Here is a 26,382-nt window from a genome sequence, read left to right as displayed (position 1 = left end):
ATGTAGTTTGACTCTCTGACAAACGATGGCAAGATAAAAGTAGTTTGTTAAAAAGACACAAAAATGGTAACAATGCAAACAAATACAAACAACAGCATATCCTGATATGAGGCTCACAGATCAGGATCAGTACAATACGTAGCAACCGACATTGATGTTGCCATGGTGACCGCTGCTATATATAGTGTTTCTGTTACCTCACTTGTCTTAAACATCAACGCTGGCTGTTTTTCATTTTACTAATGAGTCCACTCTCTTCCCTCACTTTCGTCTCTTCCTCGTGTTTGAGCTCCTCTCAGAGAGGATTTAAGAAAGAGCTTCGATGATGGCTGTAGCTCAGGAGACAGAGCAAGGCATCTAATGATCAGAAGGTTGGTGGTTCAATCCCTGACTGCTCCAGCTGGCACGCAAAGTGTCCTTGAGCAAGACACTAACCCTCTCCGATGCATCCATCAGAGTATGAACGTGTTAAACAAGAATCAGTCCATTCACCATGGAAATATCAAAGTAGAAAGTGATGGCAGTTATGATTGGCTGCACAGCTGGATCACATGACCAGGTGAGTGGTACAAATAACAGGAAGCTTCTCTTGTGGGTTTAATAATCATTTGAATTGATAACTTGTGATTTACAGACTGTTCTTTATCTTTTCATTGTCGTCTGAAACACAGAAAAATATCAATGTTGGAAAATATGACATTTATATCTAGTTTCTACAGGATGGTTTAATTCTCCAAAGGCCACCACAGACATGACAAAGTTATTTCATCATTATAATGCACAAAAACAAAAAGCAGGATGAGCCCTGCTGCTCACCAAACTTGTGTTGAATAATAATTTGTGAATCATTTAGTTTAAAACATCAACTGACTGAATCCATGAATCTCATCATGTGTTTCTGAGTGAAAGACACAGACATGAACAGACTGAACTGTTTCTCTAACAGGTAAGACTAACTACAAAGAGTCAATTCATACCTAAGTGTGCCAAAAAAGTCTGAAATACCCTTCATGAAACCAGTCGATGGATCCCAGAACCCAAATCCAGGATAAAGAGGTTCAGTGAATGTGGTGTGGAAGGTGTGGAGGTGGATCAGAGAGTCAGAGGAGACTCTGTAGAAGGACAGAGTGCCAGCAGGACAGTCCACACACACTGCTACTCTGTTAGAGACAGAGGAGGAGGAGGAGGAGGAGATGGGTGTTTCTCTGTTATTGTGCCACACAGAGGAATAATGATCAGAGCAGCAAAGACTCCAGGACTGATCATTTCCACCAAACACACACTCATCACTCCTTCCTTTCCTTTTGATTCCTCTGTAACTCACTGATATCCGAGCCCTCCTCGTCCACTCGACCTCCCAGTAACAGCGACCAGTCAGACCATCTCTACACAGCAGCTGTTCACAAACATCAAATCTGTCTGGATGATCAGGATGTGACTGAAGCTCCTCCACATGTGTCACCTTCCTGTTGTTGTCAGACAGTTGGAGCTTTGTGTTCACTGTGTTTGTGTCGATTGTGAGTTGACAGGAATCTAAGTTCAAAATACTTATTAAATATATACATCATTGATTTAATGCCAAATAATTTCATTTCCAACATTTACAATAAATTAATTAAAAATTTAATGATTCTTAAATAAATGTAATTAATCAATTAATAACACATTTAATTAATTATTTAAGAATCTATTTATTTAATTCATTTGGGCCCTTCTAGCCCTGCAGCTGTGCATGTGCTCACATATCCACTGGTATGTGTCCTACAGGTATTCTCACAGCAGTGCTGCTGAACATTAAATGACCAGCAGATGTCAGTTCTTCATAATAAGCAGTTAAACTTTGTGTGATCTGCCTTTGGGTGAAGCAACAAAGCCGGAAAAATTGGACACATTCACAGAGCTTTACCACACCATCACTAGACAACAATGGAATTATTTTAACTAAAAACAAATAATCAGAAAGTCTTCTGCCTGGTCTCGTACCTCTGTGTTTCTGTAACATGAATAATGAGCTGAAATTCTCCTCACGACACCACCGATCAGCTCGAAGGGCCCTCGAGTTTACCTGCATGCATCCTGTTCACCTGTCAGCTGTTTAACACCTGCTGCTTATTCAGCAAACACGCCCACATTACCTGGTGACAGTCACAGTTTAATGCGGGCCGCTGTTTGTCAATATAAAATAGTTTAGTTCCAATATTGTGCACATAATTTGCAAATGCACCATATTTTACAGACCATGAGGCTCACTGGATTATAAGGCGCATTAAGCGAAACAAAAATGTCGCATGAGTCAAACTTTACTCAGCTCATTCTTCTTGCTCCCTCCACTTCCGTACCATTGATTCATTCATGTTTAATTCTCTCACAGCTGCTTTATTCCCATGTTGGGAAGGGCGATGGACACTAAGATAACTACAGAATACTTTATAAGTGAACCTGATGCTTTAATCAGGATTTGGGCTATTTGCATTTAAATTAAATCAGTAATATAGTTCTGCCACTTATCTGCTCTAATGACTGGAAATCTGATATCCAGTCACCAGCACAGCTCACTCACTTACAGTCACTGACTTCACTGTTTTTGCTCCTGAGCAAATCAGTTTGTTTTAGATTAAAGTTGTTTCATAACTGCATCATTTTACTGAAGTTTAATGTGTCAGCGGAGCACATGTGGAACTGAACCATTCGCTTGTCTTAATTATCTGATGTTTATATGTGTTACACTTTTTTAATCTTTAATTTTAAATTGAAACTAACATTTAAAAACATTTGGTACAATGTGGAAAGAGGAAGAGTATTTCCACCAGGAGCAGAAACGTCTGACTCAGCATGACGATGCTGTTGGTGGATACTGAAGAGCTCAGCCTGTCAAGACAGGATTAGGTTATCGTTTTCAAAAATGTTTATTCAATTATATTCTGAGGCCAGTTATCTGGTATAATCTTTGGAAGTCTATTAAAATAAAAATGAAATCAGATGTGTGGTCTTTTGGTTGTTTTTTTGTTCAATAAGCAGATGTTGGTGTTTCAGCAATGCAGTAACTTAAGTTTAAAAGGCTTGTTAGAACCTATGAAACACATCATACAGACTTGTGGACATTAGAAGACGACTAATAATCATCATGAATAAGACTAAAGGCAGGAAGGTGTCCTTTATAACTAATAATATTAATAACTAATAATATTAATATCATAGTCTGTCTGCAGCTGAGACAATACAAACTCAAACTGTGGGGAGAAGATTATATCACTTCAGTTTAAATTGACCTTAAGTGCCACATTTTCACAGACTTCTTTATTTACAGCATTTTTTACGTGCTGTAGAGATTATACAGTTAGGTCCATAAATATCTGGACAGAGAGAACTTAGTTTCTGATTTTGGTTCTGTACATACACTAAAATCAATTTTAAATGTAACAACTCAGATGTGTTTGAAGTGCAGACTTTCAGCTTTAATTCAGGGGGTTGAACAAAGAGATGCAGAAAAATGTGAGGAACTAAAGCATGTTTGACACAATCCCTTCATTTCAGGGGAAATGTGGAGGAAAAATTAGAAAAATTAAATAACTTAATTAAATTAATTAAATCATAAGATTGTCAGCTGATAACCAGCTTCATGCGACCGCTTATCCTGGTCCCAGTGTTAGTGTCAGTGAATCCAGTTAACAGAAAGATATCCTGGATATACTCGACTGACTTTTTAGACTCAAGATTAATAATCATTATAAAAATTATAGTCTAACATCCAGAAATCTGCACGATGTGTTTCATTATGTCTAACAAGCCTTGTACAGTTAAAGCTAACAGTTACTACATGCATCAGTACATTTCTATATTTTTATATCTATAAAAAGAAATCTGACACTTGCCAGACTTTATCAAAGGTGTGAGCATCACAGCAGATGCCTTTGTGTCAAAGTAGCTGAGGATCAAACAGAAACACATGAAGGTTTTCCTGGCCTGGGATTTTATACAAATATTCTGCAGTACATCAAAAACAAAAGAAAACCATTAATGAACATATGAACATTACCTGATGCTGCTGACGTGAAGCAGAGCAAAGTTACAGAGGTTTGATTACAGACACAGCTGAGCGTTTTGCAATTTTGCATCATTTTAAAAAGTTTAAATTTGTTCAGTGTTGAACGGCAGAAACGAGGCTTTGTTTTCAGAAGTAAGTAAAAGAAAAAAAAACAGCGGCCGACAGGCTGTAAGAACGGTAGACTTGTGCATAACAAGCAAGCGAATAATGCAGAAAACAGATTTTTAGACGGGAAACTGTTCTTGAAGTACAGAGAGAGAGAGAGAGAGAGAGAGAGAGAGCTGTGCATGAAGTGTGATTTTATCCTGGTGGCAGCAAAACAATCAGAGGGAATTCATGACGATGTTTATGTGAAGCGTAGTTTGGAGCTTCTTTTGCTGCTGGTTTACTCAATATTGTTTGGAGAGATCAAACCTGCAGCTTCAGAATCAGCTCAAAAAGGGCGTAAACACAAAGCGCGGAGCTGCCGCAACATCAGAATCAGCGAGCTGTCGGCTTTCAGCTCGTGTCCGTGCCGTCAGGTGAGAAAGTCACATCTCACTGATTCTGATGCGTCGGCGGCTCCGCGCTTTGTGTTTACGTCTTTGTGCAGAATCCGTGTTCCTGCTCTCATTTACTGTTTTAGCTGTTTGGTGGTTGTTGAAATTTTGGGAGGTTTAACCTGAGATTCTGGCGTTTTGGCCAAAATAAATTTATATTAAAAATCGATTCAGGATTTTAATGAATCGATATCACGTTATCCAAGCCAGAATCGATTTTAATCAATAAATCGATAATCAAAACCACCCCTGATGCATATACATGGGTCACACTGCTTATTGAAACTCCCCAAAGATCAGATCTTAATCAGACAGGTTTTTGTTTTTTGTTTTCAAAGTTTAGACTTTGCTTCTATTGGACTTTTTATCAGTAACACGTGCTTACTTTCTGCAGGAACAGTTGAAACTAACATAAACAAATAACTCCAGAGCTGATAGTCAGCAGGGGGTTTACAAGTTGTGGCCGCGTTGTCGGCGGTATAAGCTCGACCACTTGCAAGGTGAGCTGGCAGACATCACTGAACTCATCAGAGATGATTAGGTTCATTTTGACAAAGTGAGCAGATATTTAACCTCCTAGGACCTGGCGTCCACATATGTGGACATCACAATTTGGGTTGTTTAGACCAAAATACTACATTTTGCTCTACAAGGGCCTGATATCCACTTACGAGGATGTTACACTGCCACTGTGCTATCAAAATTTTAGACAAATATCCTCATATGTGGCTCTCATTTTTCTCAGAAACAAAAAATGTGGTAATTCTTTGTTTTTACATTCATCAGGTCCCAATCAGCCCAAATATCAAAGAGAAACTAAAAATGAATGCCACGGAGGAGTTTGGGTCTTAGGAGGTTAAAGATTGTGCCACTACATTCTTGTCTAGAAGATATTAAAGTGTATTTGGTGACACACAAAAAAGGGTAAAGTTTAAGTATAGTTTGGGTCCACACATGTCCAAACCCTGGTGTGTAGGCCTACTTAGTTTTGAGGAATTGTCATGGGACCGGGGTCTGGGTGACCCAGGGCCTGTAAGAAGTTATGGACATGTGTGTTTTTGGTGCTGCTGTCTCCTGTTTCCATGTTTGTGTATCTAGGTGTGTGTGTGAGTGTGTCAGCCAGGAGCCTGGCCACACCTGCGGAGGAGAATTACTCACACCTGCAGCTGATCAAGCCTCGTCAGAGGAGCTACTTAGGAGTGTGGTGGAGCTGTCTCCGATGCTGGATCATTGCGTAACTTCACGTTAGTCTCTTGGCGAGTTAGTTAAGGTTAGTCTGCAGCATTGTGGCGTTGCTGACGGCTGCCTCTTTGTTATTCCCCAGGAGGAGTGTGGAGACGAGAGGGCAGCGAGCACGGGGTGCTCAGACACTGAGGAGTGGAGACAAAGAACACTAACACTGGCAAGAGGACATGTCAGAGTCGGGAACGCACCGGGGATTTATTGTTGTTTGGATTATTTAGCATCACTGTAAATAAACGCACTGACCTCATCAAAGAGTCCAGCATTTGGGTCGTCCTTCCCCTCATCATAGTCTGCCACGCAGGCCGTGACAGAAAAGCCCACTAAAAGAACGCCCACCAGACCAAAGCAATGGTTTTGACTTGATCAGCATTAACCCCGCCCCCTGACTTTGATGGGTGAAGCTGACAAATAAAATGTATTTATGAACAGCGATGCAGGGCCAGGAGTAGCAACGTGAATTAAATAAATACATCATTAAATAATTCATTAAATGTGTCAGTAAAATAATTAAAATAGAAAACAAACCAATAATTGATTAAATATGTAATTAACTCATTTGAATTGTATATAAACAAATAATGAAACATTTTAAATGAAATTAATGGATAATTCATTATTAATATATTTCTTTAATTGACTATGTACATTTTTAAATTAATTACTGAAATAATTAATTCATTAGTGATGTATTAATTTAATACAACCATAAAATACCATAAAATTGCTAATTTACTCAAAATCTATTTAAAACATCAATATTAAAGGTTAAATTATGATAATGAATACATGCAACTATAACTGATGACATAAAAATGAGGATTTCTTAAGCTGAAGCCAAAGTGCTGACTCATTTTTCATGTTACTCTCAAATGTTTTCCCTAATAACAAGAACATAATTACACTTTAGCCACAAGAGGGCAGCAGCATTAATACAAGTCACGTGTATATAAAGGTACAGAGATTATATTACAGTGATTTTGACAAAAACAAAACAGAAGCTGATGGCAGTGTGTTTTTCCATGACAGAATAATTACGCACACCCCACTTTGCAGTTATTTATTTGTAAAAAATGTTTGGAATCATGTATGATTTCCGTTCCACTTTGTGTTGGTCTTTCACGTGGAATTCCAATAAAACTGATTCATGTTTGTGCTGTAATGTGACAAAATGTGGGAAAGTTCAAGGGGGCCGAATACTTTTGCAAGCCACTGTAAAGTTCACTATCAGTAACATCATAGCACCACCCAGCTGTATAGAAACTCCGTCATGCTAGCTAGTAGCAGTACGAGTTATTGTAACTGACTGTAAAAAGTCAGCACAAGGAAAATAAACTCCACCTAAACTTGGTTTATATCTGACCCAGACAGACTGCAGGTCATAACTTCTTACCTGAAGTTCAGTTCACCTGACACTCGGACCGGCGGCCGCCTCGGGTCTCTGCTCCTCCTGCCTCCCCTTTCCCTCATCCACCTGCTGCCTCTGTGGAAGCTCCGCCATAGCCACCACCAAACAACTGACTTATTTTTACATATCGACCAGCATCCGGACAATCTGCCACCTTCCATCGTTTATACCGTTAGAAAAAAATAAAAAAACATCATCAGCCCATAAAAATGAAAAATCACCATCAGTATGCCCGATGGCCAGTCCAGCTATGGTCGTGCCATCAGTTAACCCTTCACGTGCCAGCTGTGACACGCGTGCCCAGGGTTGCCGACCCCTGCTCTAAAGCATCTGATTTGGATTCCTGAGATCAAATATATTTTCCTTTGGCTTTGTTTTCTTCACATTTGTGGCTTTAATGTAGTGTTACATCCTGTTTGTTTGCTTCCATCTGTATACATGTCCAGATTCACTGTTATGTTTCTATTCTTACATTGCTGTGTGATCACTGTTCCCTCTGCTGACTGATGTGACCTTTTGTATCTCACACTGATACTTGTCATATTTGTATCTGCGCCTAAAAGATAAAAAGTTTTCCATGCTAAAACACAGCTCCACCTCCTGCAGTTCTCCCTCTGAACCACTAGATGTCTCTGTTATCTAAATGAAGACGTGCAGCACAGCAACCAGAGCAGCGCTCAGATCACACGTGTCCTGTTATTATGTATAAAAGCATGAAACAGGTGAGACAGGTGGGATCAATATTAATGTTGTGGAAATATATGAAAAAGCAACAGAAGAGTAAAAACATTTCGTGTTTCTAGAAAGATCTTTCAGCTCACAGCTGCTCACAGACTGTATTTACAAGTGACAAACTGCAACTCTACAGTACATCTACAGTATATATCAAATATATTCTGTATTCAAATCTATTGAGTGATGTTTGAAAGTCTTTCCAGGTGAGTTTGATCCAGGAGGGTCTGAAGCCAGAGTCAGACAGAGACTGTGCAGAGACTGTAGAAGGACAGAGCAGCAGCAGAGCAGTCCAGATACACTGATGATCCTCTGTCAGATCCAGAGGGACACACAGGGATGATGCTGGACTCTACATTGTGTCTGACAGTGGAGCTGTTCTCAGAGCAGTTCACTCTGCAGCACTGACAGTCATCTGCACTTCTTCTCATTCCTCTGTCAGTCACTGCTGGATGAAGCTCTCCTCTCCACCTCCCAGTAACATGGCCCAGTCAGAGCGTCTCTACACACAAGCTGCTGCTGCTTCAACCTCTCTGGATCATCAGGACACAGCTCCTCCTCTCTCAGCACACACACCGTCCTGTTTACCATCATCAGCTCCACCTGCAGAGAGAAGAAGGAAGAGCAGAGGAGATAAACGAGTGTTTCCAGAGACTCTTCATCAGCTGTCAGTCAGTGATGCAGCACATCCAGTATAAAGAGCAGCAGGGACTTCAGTGCTGGGACTGTACTAGGACTCATTGTTGCTTCACTTTTTCTAATCTTTGGATTTTTATTGAAGTTGATGAAAATGTTTTTCCCTCCTAGTTTGAGTTTGGACTTTCATTCATTAGAAGAACCTTGGTGTGTCCACTCTGAGCTCTGTAGGAACCCCAACAACAAGCCCAACAATCCAGATGGACGGTTCCAGCTGTTAACTGGAGGAATTCCATCCAAACATCTGCTCTCACTAAATTCTTCCTCACCTACAGACTGTGTTCTTCACTGCTTTAAACTTGGAAACGAATGCAGTCATTGGTCTGCGTGCTGCTTTGTTCAGAGAGCTGATTGGCTGTTGACAGTGTTTGATCAGAGCGTGTCAGCCGTTACCATGGTGACCATAAAGGTCAGAAACAGGAAGTGTTTGTGTCCAATCCTGAAGCCTGTCACCATTCTCCTCTCACAGCTTCACTGAGAAGCTGCAGCTTTACAGGAAACACTGGATCTTTGTTTCATACTGACTGTGTTTAGTACAATACTGCTGACAGCACCACCCACTCACTCCATCACTCTACTTACACCAGAGTCTCCAGTCTGTAGTCTGGACTCTGCTGAAGATCAGACAGCTGCTTCACATCTGGATCCTTCAGATTGTTTCCCCACAGCTCCAGCTCTCTCAGATGGGAGGGGTTGGACTTCAGTGCTGCTGCCAGATAATCACAGCTGATCTTTGACAAACCACAGACACTCAATCTGTATAAAGAATGAAAGATGTAAGTTTATTAGACAAAGTGTGAGCTTGAAATCATTCAGTGTTTCATCATCTGTTCAGAGCTGAAGAAGGTTCAGAATGTAGAAGTTTAGAAAATGGAAACTCCAAACAGCTGAAGCCAACAGGAAGCAGCTTCAAACAGGAAACTGTGCAGAGTTTCAGACTATATGTCCTGATGCAGCCAGTTGGATTTTGGAGATTTGAATCTCTGTTCTGTGACTAAGTCCTTGAATCATTTCTTCCAGTTGGTCCAACAAGACAGACTAAGTGTTGGACATGTGTTGTGGCTCCATTAGGGGAGCTTCTAAATGTGATGTGATGGCCCCTCTGGGTCTGTCAGGTCACAGGACTGAAGAGAGCTCAAACTGGGCACACACTTGTTCCAGTCTGGACCAAAGACTCTATACTGGGACTGAGGGACTGCTTTGACTGCACCCACTGGGACTTTTTAAAGGCTCATGTTCTCACTTAGATCATCGATTTCTACTTACATTTCTTTCTGGGAAAAATGGGGATTACTTTGGAAACAGGAAGTATTTTCCCCAATAAGCAGCCCTGGATTAGTAAATCACTCCAACATGTTCTCAGGCAGAAGAAGCTGTCTTGTTATGAGGGAGAGAAGAAAAAGATTGAGGCACAGAAACTTGTTGAAAGAGAGATAAAGCAGCTAAAATCAGGTGTAAAAGTAAAGCAGAGGATGAGCTGAATAAAGGACACTCAAGGCTGGCTTGGAAAGGAATGAAGTCCATGGTGGGGATGCAGAACAAGGAGCAAAGATGAATGTGATGCTGAATCAGCAGAAGACTTGGACTCATTTGATTCCAGCTTTGATATCATTGATTTCAATGAAGAGCTTTGTGATTGTAGCAAAGGGCTGGTAGCTCTGAGAGTCCCACTGATGAGGTGTTTGTGTGGAAATCTCTTAGTGGGACCAAAGAGAGAAAAAGCCCTGGTCCTGATGCTGTGGGAGGGAAATGATTGAAGTGTGCTGTGAGGAACTGACTGGGAGGTTTTCACACATTTTCCAGTCCTCCTTGGAACAACAGGAAGTTCCCAGCATATGGAAACAAAGGTTAAGTGTCCTATGGCACTCAGTGATGATGGTGCTGTGGCCCCACCACCTCCACCTCTTTGTAAATGAACTAACTGTAATCTGAAGCTTCAAATGGAACTAAGACTTCCTCCACTAGGTGGCAGTGTCTGATGAGAAAGTGTTAGTGGAGCTGGCCTGGAGTCAGAAACAGGAAGATGCAGGATTTGGGCTGAAATGGGGGAAAGTGGTTCGCACTAGTGCCTTAAAGCAAGAAGGTTGTAGGTTGAAGCTTGTTGGCCTTTCTGTGGAGGTTGGATGTTCTCCCACAGTCCAATGAAATGCTGCTTAGGTTCATTGGTGCTTCTAAATTGGCTGTAGGTGTGGATGTGAGAGAGTGCTTCTCTGTCTCTCTCTGTTGGCCCTGTGATGGACTGCTCACCTGTGCAGGTGGACCACGCCTCTTGCCCTATGACAGCTAGGGCACAGGCTGCAGCCCTGTGAGCCTAAGCTGAATAAACAGTTAGCAAAAATGATCCATAGATGGCCTGAAATCCCCCAGTTAGCAGTTTGGTAGATAGCTATGACATGCTAATCCCATCCAGCAGCTGTATTCTACCTGTAAGCTGATCCCTGCTGAGCCAAAGCACTTTTTCATATACAAATTACAACCTTTAATAGAAACCTATTGGTCAGCATCTTATTAGCCTGCTGTTAGCTTCATTCCACAGAAAACTGAGAGAAACTAACAGAGTTGATAAAGAATAAAGAGAAATGTGCTGATTTAAAGCCTTTGAAGTGCTTCAGATGATCTCTGTCCACTTCTGTCCACTCATTCATTCATGTAAGCTTTCTAATGCAGCTTTGATCTTCACAGTCTGCTTCATGAAACTCATTCTAACCCTGAATGTCAGAGTGTTCCTCCTTCTCTTTCCCATCATTCATGCTGGCAGTGGAGGAGATTTGGATGTTGGACTGTGTTTTGGATGATGTGTGTATGTTTGTGTTGGACTGCTGTCTGTAAAGCAAACGCACATTTTGCTTTGGATTTCAGTGTCAGACAGACGTTAAGGTGGAATGAAGAGTTGGAGAGTTTCACAGTGAATTATCCAGTGGAGGATTTTTCTTCTTCTTTGAAGGTTTGAAATGTGAACATTGTTCTGCTGCAGTCAATGGACTAAACCAGAGAAGAAGAAAACAGACTTTACCATGAAGATCCTCAGTGTGGATCAGTATAATATCAGCCTGATGTCTGCAGTTTAGTGTCAGCACAACTTTCACATCATATTCATCTCAGCACAACTAAAACATGCTGACTGACCTCAGAGTTTCAAGTCCACATCCTGGACTCTCCAGGAAACCACACAGATGCTTCACTCCTGAATCCTGCAGCTCGTTCCAGCTCAGCTCCAGCTCTCTCAGATGGGAGGGGTTGGACTTCAGTGCTGCTGCCAGATAATCACAGCTGATCTCTGACAAACCACAGTCACTCAATCTGTATAAAGAATGAAAGATGTAAGTTTATTAGACAAAGTGTGAGCTTGAAATCATTCAGTGTTTCATCATCTGTTCAGAGCTGAAGAAGGTTCAGAATGTAGAAGTTTAGAAAATGGAAACTCCAAACAGCTGACAGAGTTCATACGCCTTTGTCAGGGTCAAATTCAAGCAAGACCATGTGAAAATTAAAACACATCATCCTAGGTGAACTTAAACACCTTTGTTCCCCTTTTGTTAAGACATAGAAAAGTACACCACACAAAAATACTGCAAAAGGAAACGGTCGCCTTATATACATAGTGTATAAACTCAAAATGCACATTTCACTTCAAATTAAGATTAAGGCTTTGAACAGATCACATAGTTCAGTTCAACATATAAGACTTTAAGAATGCACAAGCATCTACTTAAAATCTATTTAATTTATCATCCATGATATTATTTTGTACAATTCCAATGTATTTTGTTCATCTCCCTTAAATAAACAGGCAGTCTTAAAGTATGAAATATTCATATACAAACACATATAAATGTGTGTACTGTCTCAGTGGCTGATAGTACCCCACAGGCCTCAGTGTGAGCTTGAAGACATTTATAATGTTTAAGTAGTTTAATGTGCAGGTGCTGACGATAAACACATTTTGAATGAAAGCCGGGGAACTTTGGTAGCACAGAAACAAGTGGCTATTCTTTGTGACTATATGGATCACTCACAATACCATTATTTCACACAAAGGCACCAAATTAATACTCAAAAAAGCTGCAGCAATACACACAAATATAAACAGTACTTGGTGACAACTTTGCTTTTAGCCTTTAACCCTTCTTGACTACTTTTGATGTGGCCTCTATATTTTACCTTTAAAAACAGTTTATCTTGCCAATCTGTTATTTTCTCATTTTGACCAACTGTATCAGCACAATTTATCTAAATTCAGACAAAATTTAAAATACAAGTAGAAAGTGATATTTTGACTGTAAAAACCACACACATGTTTAACGAATCATCTTCATAACTTGAAATGCAAATAGAGATTGTACACTTTTAAAAATACGCACACGTTTTGCAAACAACAAAGTTATATGGTACTATTTACCAAAAAATGCAGCCAAGGCTCAGACGTTTTTCATATAATCATTTCAAACTATTTACAGAACAATCAGGTGTCAAACAATAGTTTGTGTCACTCTAACACATATGAGAACAGCACAGGGATAAACCTGCAGGTCTGACAGCAGGTGTGTCACTCAGCGTTTACACTGCAATCTGCCTTTGTTGGCTTTAAGGCAGCAACTGTGACGATCACTAGTAGAACTGACACACAAAACAAAACAACAGCTACACACTAAATACACAAGACAACAAACTAACTTGAGACCAAACACGGTAAACGTCACAAATCTCTCACGTATCAAAACTCTCTCTCTCTTTCGCTCACTCGCTCTCTCTTGCCGGTCACTCCTAAAACTTCCCCCTTTTGCTAAACAACCAAATGTCATGTTTCCATATCATTTTTGATTGGTCGACATGGTACATTTTCCCACCTATAGGGCTTTGGAGCGTGATGTCACGGGAGATGGGCCATGCCCCCTTCCGCCATGACAGTAGGCCAGCCAAAGGATACCATTTCAGCTATGGATCGTACGTGTTGTGTTGTCGGTTGCAACGTTAGATCACACGATCGTGAAGGCAAGAAGCTGGATAACGGGCTCTCTTTTCATCGTTTTCCATCCTGGAGGCAACGTGAGGGATCCCATGTATCCGATATTACTAAACAAAGAGGTCAGGCTTGGATTGCAGCGGTGAGACGAGCGGATATCGAGTTCTCTGCAATCCCCAGCTTTTTGTTGGTTTGCTCACAGCATTTTCTTTCCGGTGAGTTCTAAATTAATTCATATCACTCTTGAAAGGCTTTTAGTGTGATTTTCAACGTGCTGAGGTCATAGATAATGAGATAAAACATGCTAATGTGTGATGCTGCAGAACCACATCATGTCGACTGAGTAGCTTATGATTTGGCATTATTGCAGGCAAACCAGCATATGAAATGGATGTAACAAATCCAGACTGGGCACCAACACTGCACATGGGGCATGACGACATACCTGTATCAGACTCGGACCGGCACTCAAGGCGTACGCAACGGAAGTGAAAAAGAGCACCCATCGGAGGTAAACAACCCCCCCCCCCTTTAAAAACATACTAAATTGCTATCACTGTACACTAATCCGCACATAACTTCCAGATGAATCACACACCTGTCATTGGAATATTGGTGTACATTTACCTTATGTCTAATTTTATCTTACAGGCTTTCGTTATGCAGCTGCAGAGTCTGAAGGTGTGCCCCGTGCAGAAGTGATTGATGAAGATCTGACAGAAGACCAACAGCAAAATCACAATGTCATGGAGGCAGTGGACAGCAGTTGTGTTGGACAAGTGGAGGTTGAGGTAGCAGCTGCAAATGTGGATATACTGAAGAAATGTAAACCTTTTAAAATGATGACAGATTACAAACTCTCAGCAGTGTCTGTAATCAAACCTCTGTAACTTTGCTTCACTTCAGCAGCATCAGCTCATGTTCACATGTTGATTCATGGTTTGCTTCAGTTTTTGATGGACTGCAGAATATTTTGAAGGTTATCTGCTATAAAAAGCCAGAACAGGAAAATCTGCTTCATGTGTTTCTGTTTGATCCTCAGTGACTTTGACACAAAGGCCTCTGCTGTGATGATCACACCTCTGATCAAGTCTCACAGTGTCAGCTTTGTTTTTATACATATGGATATGTGCTGATAAATGATCAGAATTATAATATTTCCCACTGTCTGCTGTGTGCCGTGACCTTTGACCTGCTAAAGACAGTCAGCTGTGGATTATTCATTGTTGTGTCTGATACTTAGAACTGTGAGGAAGAACACTACACAGTTAATCAGGGTCCCCTCTCTCTGAATCAGGAAAGGTGGGCAGGCCGCGTGTGGGCCGCGGGCCATACGTTGAGTCTCACTGTTTGAAATGTGAACATTGTTCTGCTGCAGTCAATGGACTAAACCAGAGAAGAAGAAAACAGACTTTACCATGAAGATCCTCAGTGTGGATCAGTATAATATCAGCCTGATGTCTGCAGTTTAGTGTCAGCACAACTTTCACATCATATTCATCTCAGCACAACTAAAACATGCTGACTGACCTCAGAGTTTCAAGTCCACATCCTGGACTCTCCAGGAAACCACACAGATGCTTCACTCCTGAATCCTGCAGCTTGTTGTTCAGGCTCAGCTCCAGCTCTCTCAGATGGGAGGGGTTGGACTTCAGTGCTGCTGCCAGATAATCACAGCTGATCTCTGACAAACCACAGCCCCTCAATCTGTATAAAGAATGAAAGATGTAAGTTTATTAGACAAAGTGTGAGCTTGAAATCATTCAGTGTTTCATCATCTGTTCAGAGCTGAAGAAGGTTCAGAATGTAGAAGTTTAGAAAATGGAAACTCCAAACAGCTGACAGAGTTCATACGCCTTTGTCAGGGTCAAATTCAAGCAAGACCATGTGAAAATTAAAACACATCATCCTAGGTGAACTTAAACACCTTTGTTCCCCTTTTGTTAAGACATAGAAAAGTACACCACACAAAAATACTGCAAAAGGAAACGGTCGCCTTATATACATAGTGTATAAACTCAAAATGCACATTTCACTTCAAATTAAGATTAAGGCTTTGAACAGATCACATAGTTCAGTTCAACATATAAGACTTTAAGAATGCACAAGCATCTACTTAAAATCTATTTAATTTATCATCCATGATATTATTTTGTACAATTCCAATGTATTTTGTTCATCTCCCTTAAATAAACAGGCAGTCTTAAAGTATGAAATATTCATATACAAACACATATAAATGTGTGTACTGTCTCAGTGGCTGATAGTACCCCACAGGCCTCAGTGTGAGCTTGAAGACATTTATAATGTTTAAGTAGTTTAATGTGCAGGTGCTGACGATAAACACATTTTGAATGAAAGCCGGGGAACTTTGGTAGCACAGAAACAAGTGGCTATTCTTTGTGACTATATGGATCACTCACAATACCATTATTTCACACAAAGGCACCAAATTAATACTCAAAAAAGCTGCAGCAATACACACAAATATAAACAGTACTTGGTGACAACTTTGCTTTTAGCCTTTAACCCTTCTTGACTACTTTTGATGTGGCCTCTATATTTTACCTTTAAAAACAGTTTATCTTGCCAATCTGTTATTTTCTCATTTTGACCAACTGTATCAGCACAATTTATCTAAATTCAGACTAAATTTAAAATACACGTAGAAAGTGATATTTTGACTGTAAAAACCACACACATGTTTAACGAATCATCTTCATAACTTGAAATGCAAATAGAGATTGTACACTTTTAAAAATACGCACACGTTTTGCAAACAACAAAGTTATATGGTACTATTTACCAAAAAATGCAGCCAAGGCTCAGACGTTTTTCATATAATCATTTCAAACTATTTACAGAACAATCAGGTGTCAAACAATAGTTTGTGTCACTCTAACACATATGAGAACAGCACAGGGATAAACCTGCAGGTCTGACAGCAGGTGTGTCACTCAGCGTTTACACTGCAATCTGCCTTTGTTGGCTTTAAGGCAGCAACTGTGACGATCACTAGTAGAACTGACACACAAAACAAAACAACAGCTACACACTAAATACACAAGACAACAAACTAACTTGAGACCAAACACGGTAAACGTCACAAATCTCTCACGTATCAAAACTCTCTCTCTCTTTCGCTCACTCGCTCTCTCTTGCCGGTCACTCCTAAAACTTCCCCCTTTTGCTAAACAACCAAATGTCATGTTTCCATATCATTTTTGATTGGTCGACATGGTACATTTTCCCACCTATAGGGCTTTGGAGCGTGATGTCACGGGAGATGGGCCACGCCCCCTTCCACCATGACAGTAGGCCAGCCAAAGGATACCATTTCAGCTATGGATCGTACGTGTTGTGTTGTCGGTTGCAACGTTAGATCACACGATCGTGAAGGCAAGAAGCTGGATAACGGGCTCTCTTTTCATCGTTTTCCATCCTGGAGGCAACGTGAGGGATCCCATGTATCCGATATTACTAAACAAAGACGTCAGGCTTGGATTGCAGCGGTGAGACGAGGGGATATCGAGTTCTCTGCAATCCCCAGCTTTTTGTTGGTTTGCTCACGGCATTTTCTTTCCGGTGAGTTCTAAATTAATTCATATCACTCTTGAAAGGCTTTTAGTGTTATTTTCAACGTGCTGAGGTCATAGATAATGAGATAAAACATGCTAATGTGTGATGCTGCAGAACCACATCATGTCGACTGAGTAGCTTATGATTTGGCATTATTGCAGGCAAACCAGCATATGAAATGGATGTAACAAATCCAGACTGGGCACCAACACTGCACATGGGGCATGACGACATACCTGTATCAGACTCGGACCGGCACTCAAGGCGTACGCAACGGAAGCGAAAAAGAGCACCCATCGGAGGTAAACAACCCCCCCCCCCCCCCCCCCCCTCTCTAAAAACATACTAAATTGCTATCACTGTACACTAATCCGCACATAACTTCCAGATGAATCACACACCTGTCATTGGAATATTGGTGTACATTTACCTTATGTCTAATTTTATCTTACAGGCTTTCGTTATGCAGCTGCAGAGTCTGAAGGTGTGCCCCGTGCAGAAGTGATTGATGAAGATCTGACAGGAGACCAACAGCAAAATCACAATGTCATGGAGGCAGTGGACAGCAGTTGTGTTGGACAAGTGGAGGTTGAGGTACCAGCTGCAAATGTGGATATACTGAAGAAATGTAAACCTTTTAAAATGATGACAGATTACAAACTCTCAGCTGTGTCTGTAATCAAACCTCTGTAACTTTGCTTCACTTCAGCAGCATCAGCTCATGTTCACATGTTGATTCATGGTTTGCTTCAGTTTTTGATGGACTGCAGAATATTTTGAAGGTTATCTGCTATAAAAAGCCAGAACAGGAAAATCTGCTTCATGTGTTTCTGTTTGATCCTCAGTGACTTTGACACAAAGGCCTCTGCTGTGATGATCACACCTCTGATCAAGTCTCACAGTGTCAGCTTTGTTTTTATACATATGGATATGTGCTGATAAATGATCAGAATTATAATATTTCCCACTGTCTGCTGTGTGCCGTGACCTTTGACCTGCTAAAGACAGTCAGCTGTGGATTATTCATTGTTGTGTCTGATACTTAGAACTGTGAGGAAGAACACTACACAGTTAATCAGGGTCCCCTCTCTCTGAATCAGGAAAGGTGGGCAGGCCGCGTGTGGGCCACGGGCCATACGTTGAGTCTCACTGTTTGAAATGTGAACATTGTTCTGCTGCAGTCAATGGACTAAACCAGAGAAGAAGAAAACAGACTTTACCCTGAAGATCCTCAGTGTGGATCAGTATAATATCAGCCTGATGTCTGCAGTTTAGTGTCAGCACAACTTTCACATCATATTCATCTCAGCACAACTAAAACATGCTGACTGACCCCAGAGTTTCAAGTCCACATCCTGGACTCTCCAGGAAACCACACAGATGCTTCACTCCTGAATCCTGCAGGTTGTTGTTCAGGCTCAGGTCCAGCTGTCTCAGATGGGAGGGGTTGGACTTCAGTGCTGCTGCCAGATAATCACAGCTGATCTCTGACAAACCACAGCCCCACAATCTGTATAAAGAATGAAAGATGTAAGTTTATTAGACAAAGTGTGAGCTTGAAATCATTCAGTGTTTCATCATCTGTTCAGAGCTGAAGAAGGTTCAGAATGTAGAAGTTTAGAAAATGGAAACTCCAAACAGCTGAAGCCAACAGGAAGCAGCTTCAAACAAACACAACAAGAGAAAAAACTCTGAATGTTTCACATTAAAGTCGTACATTTCTCATAAAAACAGGACAAAGACTTGAAAAAGTCGTGTTTTTCCTTCCAGGAACCACAAGGCTTCACTTTTAAAGGTGAAGTGTGAAAGAAATGGACATATTTGAAGTCCAACACCTTTTTCCAGTCACATTATTAAAGCAGACAAACTACAAGCTCATTTTCATTCCAACAAGTCATCTTCTGACCTGGACTAACAACACTGGTCTCTATGTGCAGCTGGCTGTGAGACCAGTGCTCAGGGAGCGTCTACAAAGTGCAACACTGAAAGAACATCACACACTAGCTTTGTCCCAAAACGTCGGCTGCATCCTTCGGAGGACCCGGTATTCGCGGTCTACGTGGGCCGGGTCCTTCAAAGATCGAAAAGGCTGGAAGTGCGAGGCTGTGAAATGGGACGGTCTAGCCTTCAGATTTGCGTCACCGCTGTGTTGGTGGAGTTTAATAAACTCGGCCGTCTGCTCCTTGCTATCTAAAATATAACAGGACACTGGCGTAAATTCTCGACCGTCTCACACTTCTGTTTAATCAGTTTCCTGTTTAACGTTTATTCAGCTGTGTGAAAATCCCGGAGGAACTTTGATCTCAGCCAAACCGATTTACTCCGGAACAAATAAAACACAGAAAAAAGGCAAACAATTACATTTTTAAGTTATCCGAGTGACTTATATATCATGTTTAACCTGAGTAGCGAAAGAGCGGGGTCTGAAAACGATGAAGCCGGGCGTCCGCTGCTCTCGCCGGCTGGAGTGACCATTGAACCCCCCGGCTTGCTAGCGAGCGGGTGGGGAACAGACGTCTCCGAAAACGTCTGCACACTTTTGCAAATATGCGATGTCTTGATAAACCAAGCAGATATTTGAAGTTTACACAGCTACTTTCTCGCCTGAAAATATGTTAAAAGTTTATTTTGTGACCCAGAAAGATTAATAAGAGTAATTTGAAAACTTAGTAGCAGCCGCCATTGTTGGCAGCTGAAATTTGGCTGGGCCGCGCTATGAATTCTGGGATATGGTGGGCCACGAAGGACACACCCGACGAATCCTTCAAATTCGGGGAAATGAAGGACGCATTTGTCGGGCACATTTGAAGGAGTCGACAAATACGGACAGCCTTCATCGCCTGGCTGTGACGTAATCGGCCTTCAAATGCAGCCTCTGGAGGATGCAGCCGACGTTTTGGGACACAGCTACTAATTTGCTTCCATCATCCAACCTGAAGAGGAAACAGAGACGCCTCCCCTTCAAAGTAAAAGCTGCTCCTTTTGGACACAGTATCAAAGAAAGTCTACAGTATAACATAGAAAAGACAGAACAAAGTTTTGGTTGTTGTTAAATTGTGCAGAAATGAAACTACACTAAGCTCAATTATGTGACAGACATTTCATCCCATGTCAGTTTGGCCTCATCCTGGGCCGGATTATCCAGCACACACTCTGACCACAGGCCCAGGGGCCACGCACAGCTGGGCTCCATCCAAGAGACAGCAAACAAACCAACACAATAATAAAAAGCACCATGTGATCTTCTTACATCTTCAAGACAAACATAGTAAAAACATGAGCATATTTGTTTCCTGATAAAATGATGTGACAGGTAGAACAGAGTAAAGTGGTGGTGTTACAGCCTTTCTCCCCTCTGCTGCCGAGGCTGTTAGTCTCTCCCAAACTCAGCTACAGGACTGGCTTTACAAATGAAAGAGGAAGAGGAGAAGAAGAGGAGAGGGAGGCCACCCTGACCATCACTCCAGCTGAAAACATCACACTTCCATTAAAGTTGGTGAGAAAATGTTGAGCAGGATGAGCTGCTGGCTAATCTGGAGGCTGTAGCAGCAGCTCACAGTCACAGTGGATTTCCACTCATGAAAAAGCTCTGGCTGCTTCATTTCTCATCTCATATCAGAGACTTTAAAGCTTCACTGAAGCTGTACTGTGATGCTTCCATATTCCAGTGAGGCCTCCATAATGATTTCAGCTGTTCTGTACACACACTGTGTGCCCTGTATGGCTCAAAGTCTCTGCAGCCTGTTTTTATCTGCTATCATCAGATCTTCATCATCCTCATTCACATCCCTCACACACTCTACAGCCTCATCAGCACTGACTTCATCTTCACTGACTGATGGAGCACAACATGAACCTGTGGAGGCTGAAACACTGTCCTGTCAAACATCTCCCCGTCACCACTCCACTTCTGTCAGCCTTTAAATGAACCCTGCTCAAGTCTGTCACTTCTGTTTGGAGCCAAAAGAGGTTAAAGATTACGCCACTACATTCTTGTCTAGAAAATATTAAAGTGTATTTGGTGACACACAAAAAAGGGTAAAAGTATAGTTTGGGTCCACACATGTCCAAACCCTGGTGTGTAGGCCTACTTAGTATTGAGAAAAGCCCACTAAAAGAACGCCCACCAGACCAAAGCAATGGTGTTGACTTGATCAGCATTAACCCCGCCCCCTGACTTTGATGGGTGAAGCTGACAAATAAAATGTATTTATGAACAGCGATGCAGGGCCAGGAGTAGCAACGTGAATTAAATAAATACATCATTAAATAATTCATTAAATGTGTCAGTAAAATAATTAAAATAGAAAACAAACCAACAAAATATGTAATTAACTAATTTGAATTGTACATAAATACTTAATGAATTATTTTAAATGAAATTAACCGATAATTCATTGTGATTTTGTTTTGTGTTTTGATGAGCTAATAATCAGCTCTCTTTTTCTCATTGTTGTTCTAAGCCGCTTATCCAAAGGTAAGGCACTACCTGTTGAATTATTTCCAAAGTGTGCCAAATTGGACATTACAAATTAAAGTCTACTCACTGAAATTACTGGGGAATGTCTGCTTTGATTTTGATGAGAATCTCATGACAGTACTGAGGATTTAATGCAGTTGGACTGCTAAAAATGATTGAATGCGGTTGGACCGCTAAAGGATTTAATATGGTTGGACCGTGGAAAGCAGTTGGACTGCTGAGTGATTTTAGTATATTAGGGAATTTGGTTATTGTTTGGGGTGGAGCCCGTATTGGTTATAAGGTTGGACCTGCTTCAGTCTTACACTTTTTTGGCTGTTTTACTGTTGTTCCAAAGTATTATAAATTATTCAAGAACATCAGTTGGACTGATAGGAAGCACAGTGCTCAGAGGTAACGCTTGCCAATGCCAAGGACGCTTAGGCATTGTCCTCGAAGAGGGATAGTCAGTTGGTCACTGTGGAGCTTGGGGCACTCCAGAATAACTAGGAGTTAGAGTCTCCTTACCGTTTGGAACGGTAGTCTGCGCTTTTTTGGCCAGCAGAAGTTGGACTTTGGGCGTGTAACTTTAACTTAAAACTTCGGGGTAAGCCTTGGCTGTGAAATGCCAAAAATAGAGCTTCAGGCAAAGTTTGGGTTGGTTGACGCTTTTAAATTGAGTTAGGGATTTTAGAGATGAGGCCAGAAACTGTTGGACAGATACTGGTTAATTGATCACAAAAAAGTTGGACTTTATCGGTTGGACCGTTAACTCAAATTTGTCGAAATTGTTTAGGCGCTAAAGCTGACAGATGTGACAGTGGTTGTAAATATAAGACGTCTTTGTAATATAAAATAAGAGATCTCTGTGTGAAAGGAGTCTGAGGCAGTGCTGGAGCTATTTTTAGACTGTGTGTGTGTGAGTGTGAAAATGCAAATTAGTCAGCAGTGAACTGTTTAAACCACAGTTGGTTTTACAAATACTGCTGCAAACATTGTTGAGTGTGTGTTTAAGACGCCATTTATGTTCATTAGAGGGCTATAAATAAAGTTTTGAGTTGCCGTAGTGGATGTATAGTAATTGACTGAGTTTTGATATATAAATATAGTGAGTGCACTGTATATATTTAAGACTAACATATTACTTTTAGGAGTAACCTCTCATCAGCAATAAATGCTGGTATGTTTTATTTTTTCTATTCTATGTGTGTGCTGTGAGAATTAATAGAGGTTTCAATTGTTTTCTTTGACTTGCTCTTTCTGATTATGAAAGGCATGTCTGAAATACTCTTAGGAAAGCGTGTTGTGAGTATATTCCTCAACTCTTGTCACAGTTTAAGTGTGTGAATGCTGTGAGTAGCAGGTTTTGAGTGATTGGGTGTGATTTGTACAAAATAATAAATAATAATAACACTATGAAAGTTGATAGTAGAGTGAGTGCAGAAGTGGAAGTGTGAGAGAAAAGGCGGTGTGTGTGTGAGACGATCTGACAAACGCAAAGAATTTAGTATATTTAGAAGTTTGTGCGTGAAATAAGGGTGAATTGTTTTAGATCAAGACTTAGTAAAACAAGAGTTTTATTAGCCTGTAAAAAAAACAAAACAGGAGAGATAGAAACAGAAAATATGGTTCTGAGCAGCTGCAAGGTTGACAGGAAATGGTGTGTGTGACAGGAACTTTGCATGCCCATAAAAGGAACTGACTGTGACAAGTGAGCACACAGAGAGAGAAACATACGAGTTAAACTCCAGGCAGATGAAGCAAATGGAGGTTTTAAGAAAAGAAATGAAAAGGATATTAATTGTATGCTTTAGTGTGTCAATACAGGTGGACTTCTTTCAACCTAGAATCTTGAGTACAAAACCATTGATTAACAGAATTGGGAGGAAAACAGGCCAGATTTTGGCTTAAAATTTTACAGCTTGACCTCCCACTTGTCCCGATCCTGAGAAGAAGCTCATAGGACAGTTAATCTCCTGATGAAGACCGACAGAACATCGTGGACTTCAAGAATTAACAGCAGGCAAAAGACAGTGCAACTGAAACTACACTGACGATACCAGCAGCAGCATGGAAGAAAAGCACGTGATGGAAAATGCACGGTGAACTGCAGGCTGGTAAGAACAGTGTGACATAACTGTTTAAAGACACTGAATGGGATATTTTGCCAGGCTGGGATTTAATCTAAAAGGAAAATACTGAAAAGAGCAACGGAGAAGAAACAGAGAAGAAACAGACTGTGTTTGCTGGGGATCACAAGACAACAAAGGACACTAAGAGAAGGGCACAGGGGCCAGTGGGAAGGTGAAGCCCAGACGAGTTCGACTGCGAGAATAGAGGGTACAATTGGGTTGAAATTGAAGCCGGAACTCAGGATGGTTTAGGGATGTCCACGTCACAAACAAAGAGGTAAACAAAAAGAAGGTAAAATAAAGAGAGAAAATAACTGACAATTACATTAATGAATAGAAGACACACATACAGATATTACATAGATTTATTTTTAGGATAAAGGGGAGAGCTTATACGTAGAAATGACTTTTTATACACATATTGCATTTTGTGCCTTTAAGGGAGTTGTGGCTCAATTCGTCTCTTGTGGGTCACGAGCCTTTGGCTAGCGCTATGATTAGCCAATCTACTGTGAGGATGATATGAGTTATTGAAGGATTGCACACGCTTACAGACATATAGAGTCCATAAACACACATGACAGTATTGATTCCAGGCAAAAGGCCTCAAATTAATTTAGCGTTTAACTGAACTTGAGCTGGCCCTGTAATAAGTGACAGAAAAGAGGAACTGAATAGGAGTTTCTTGCTTTAGAGAAGGACCAAAGGAAGGAAAGCATATATTTTGGTTAAGTCTGATAAACTAGAATGAGAAGGTATTGTTACATCAAAGGAACAAGATGAAATAAAAAGGCTGTACCAAAAACAGGCTATAACATAGGAAATGTGAGTTTTAAAATGAAGTTAGTGTTAACACACAGGAGTTGTTTCAAGGCAGCGTTTAGCTGTGATAAAATGTATGCAGGAGTAATTGCTTATATGTTTAAACTTAATTGATTAAAGTGGTTGTTTTTTTTTGGATCTTTTAGTAGAATAGGCGCTTATAATGATTTTCTTGTGAAAGGAGATTCTAGGTCAGAGTGCAGGCCTTGCAGCAGCGAGACTTCTGTGTACAGGATGTTGATGATTAGATAAGGCAAGTGACAGGAAACGCATGCAGGGACGTGAAAGCAGCGTTTTAAGAGTTTTAAAATGATGAGTAACGTTGAAGAATATATATAAATACAAGTCAATAAGTCAAGAAGATAATTAGGATCAGGCTTTTGATTAAAGAGTCCCAAAGATGATAAGTTAGGGAGGTGCAGGAAAAGGTGTTTGGTTTGCTTTACACAAGATCTCGGCGACCACAGGGGGGTGAGGATCCTGGAGGCCCGAGGCATGATGGACCACAAGAGAGGGACGCAGAAAAAACCTAATCTTACGCATGGAGTGTTCTCGAGGGGGAGCTGGTGTTTATTACTGGACCACTTAGATGACATGAGGTTGTCTGATTTGCTGAGCCAGAGGACGGCTAGAGAGGGTCAGAGCGGGAGTGGTGACCCCGATGTCCATGATGCCATGGATGGACATGGAAGCAGCTGAGTGGGCCGAGGAGTGACCCAACACAATGTATTGTGACCTCTGGTGTTCCAGAGGTCGAGAGAGGGAGTATTGAGATTGGAGAGATATTTTGCTGCTATTGTTAATAATCATCATCATTACCATTGCATTAATAATATAATCTACAAAATTGATATTGCATTCAGATGTTTAAACAGTGTGTGTCTTTCAGAAAGACTAAGTTGCAGGCTGACAGGAAGTTGCAGGTTTGAAGAGTGTGCCTTTTGCAGAACTGAAACCGAAAGCAGAGTCTAAGTGCAGGTTATTTTGAGGAGCCTTTAAGGACGAGACACACACTTAGTTAAAGAGAATCATTTATAGGTGGAAGTTTAATCATGTTTTGCTCGGGGTTGCAAAAGAGCAGTTTGTCGCAGAACTGCTGCTGATGTGTCAAGATGATAAGCGAGCATCCGGCAGTGACAGGAAGTACCTGCCATGAAGATAGGAGATAATGTTCTTTTAAACTGTGTTAAAAGTCATTGTGGTTTTGATTTGACGTATGCATATATTCTGTTTGTGACGTATGAGGGGGCGTCATTAAATTCAAGCCCTGATGGTATAAAATATCTGTTTATGCTTTGATTAAGTCGGAGATCAGCCCGGTCTGCGAACGGAGCTGGTCTTCCCACGCGTGTATTTCATTAAAATCAATTGTTTGACCAAGTTCTGGACCATGGTTGTTTGTACTCTCCTTCCCCAATATTTGAACCTTAACATTAGTTTACTCAAAATAAATTTAAGACATCAATATTAAAGGTTAAGTTATGATAATGAATACATGCAACTATAACTGATGACATAAGAATTTGGATTTTTAAGCTAAAGCGAAGGTGCTGACTCACTTGGCATGTTACTCTCAAATCCTCCCTAATAACAATAACATAATTACACTTTAGCCACAAGAGGGCAGCAACATTAATACAAGTCACATGTATATAAAGGTACAGTGATTATATTACAGTGATTTTGACAAAAACAAAACAGAGGTTCATGGCAGTGTGTTTTTCCATAACATACCAACCAAATTAAATAATAAAAACTTTATAAC

At 40.8% G+C, this 26,382-nt stretch overlaps 1 protein-coding gene and 1 long non-coding RNA gene across 2 annotated transcripts; both read right to left on the bottom strand.

Annotated features, from left to right (window-relative positions):
* Positions 1 to 608: 608 nt before the first annotated feature.
* Positions 609 to 1,555, bottom strand: LOC146716527 (stonustoxin subunit beta-like; the record flags this gene model as incomplete). The annotated part of the gene is made up of 1 exon (XM_085452516.1): positions 609 to 1,555. A coding segment is annotated over one exon (603 nt), but the record flags the coding sequence as incomplete, so codon positions are not given.
* Positions 1,556 to 6,871: 5,316 nt separating this feature from the next.
* LOC146716526 (uncharacterized) lies at positions 6,872 to 9,442 on the bottom strand. Its single transcript, XR_014919223.1, has 2 exons — positions 9,245 to 9,442; positions 6,872 to 8,569 (listed from the first exon to the last, which is right to left on the bottom strand). It is a non-coding gene; the product is annotated as an uncharacterized LOC146716526 (long non-coding RNA).
* Between the last annotated feature and the right edge of the window lie 16,940 nt (positions 9,443 to 26,382).

Source organism: Copadichromis virginalis, linkage group LG3 (genome assembly GCF_057382275.1).
Source record: "Copadichromis virginalis isolate Kocher_CV1m ecotype Utaka linkage group LG3, C_Virginalis_male_GT1.1, whole genome shotgun sequence".
Classification (NCBI taxonomy): domain Eukaryota; kingdom Metazoa; phylum Chordata; class Actinopteri; order Cichliformes; family Cichlidae; genus Copadichromis; species Copadichromis virginalis.
This window is presented reverse-complemented; position numbering and strand designations above follow the sequence as displayed.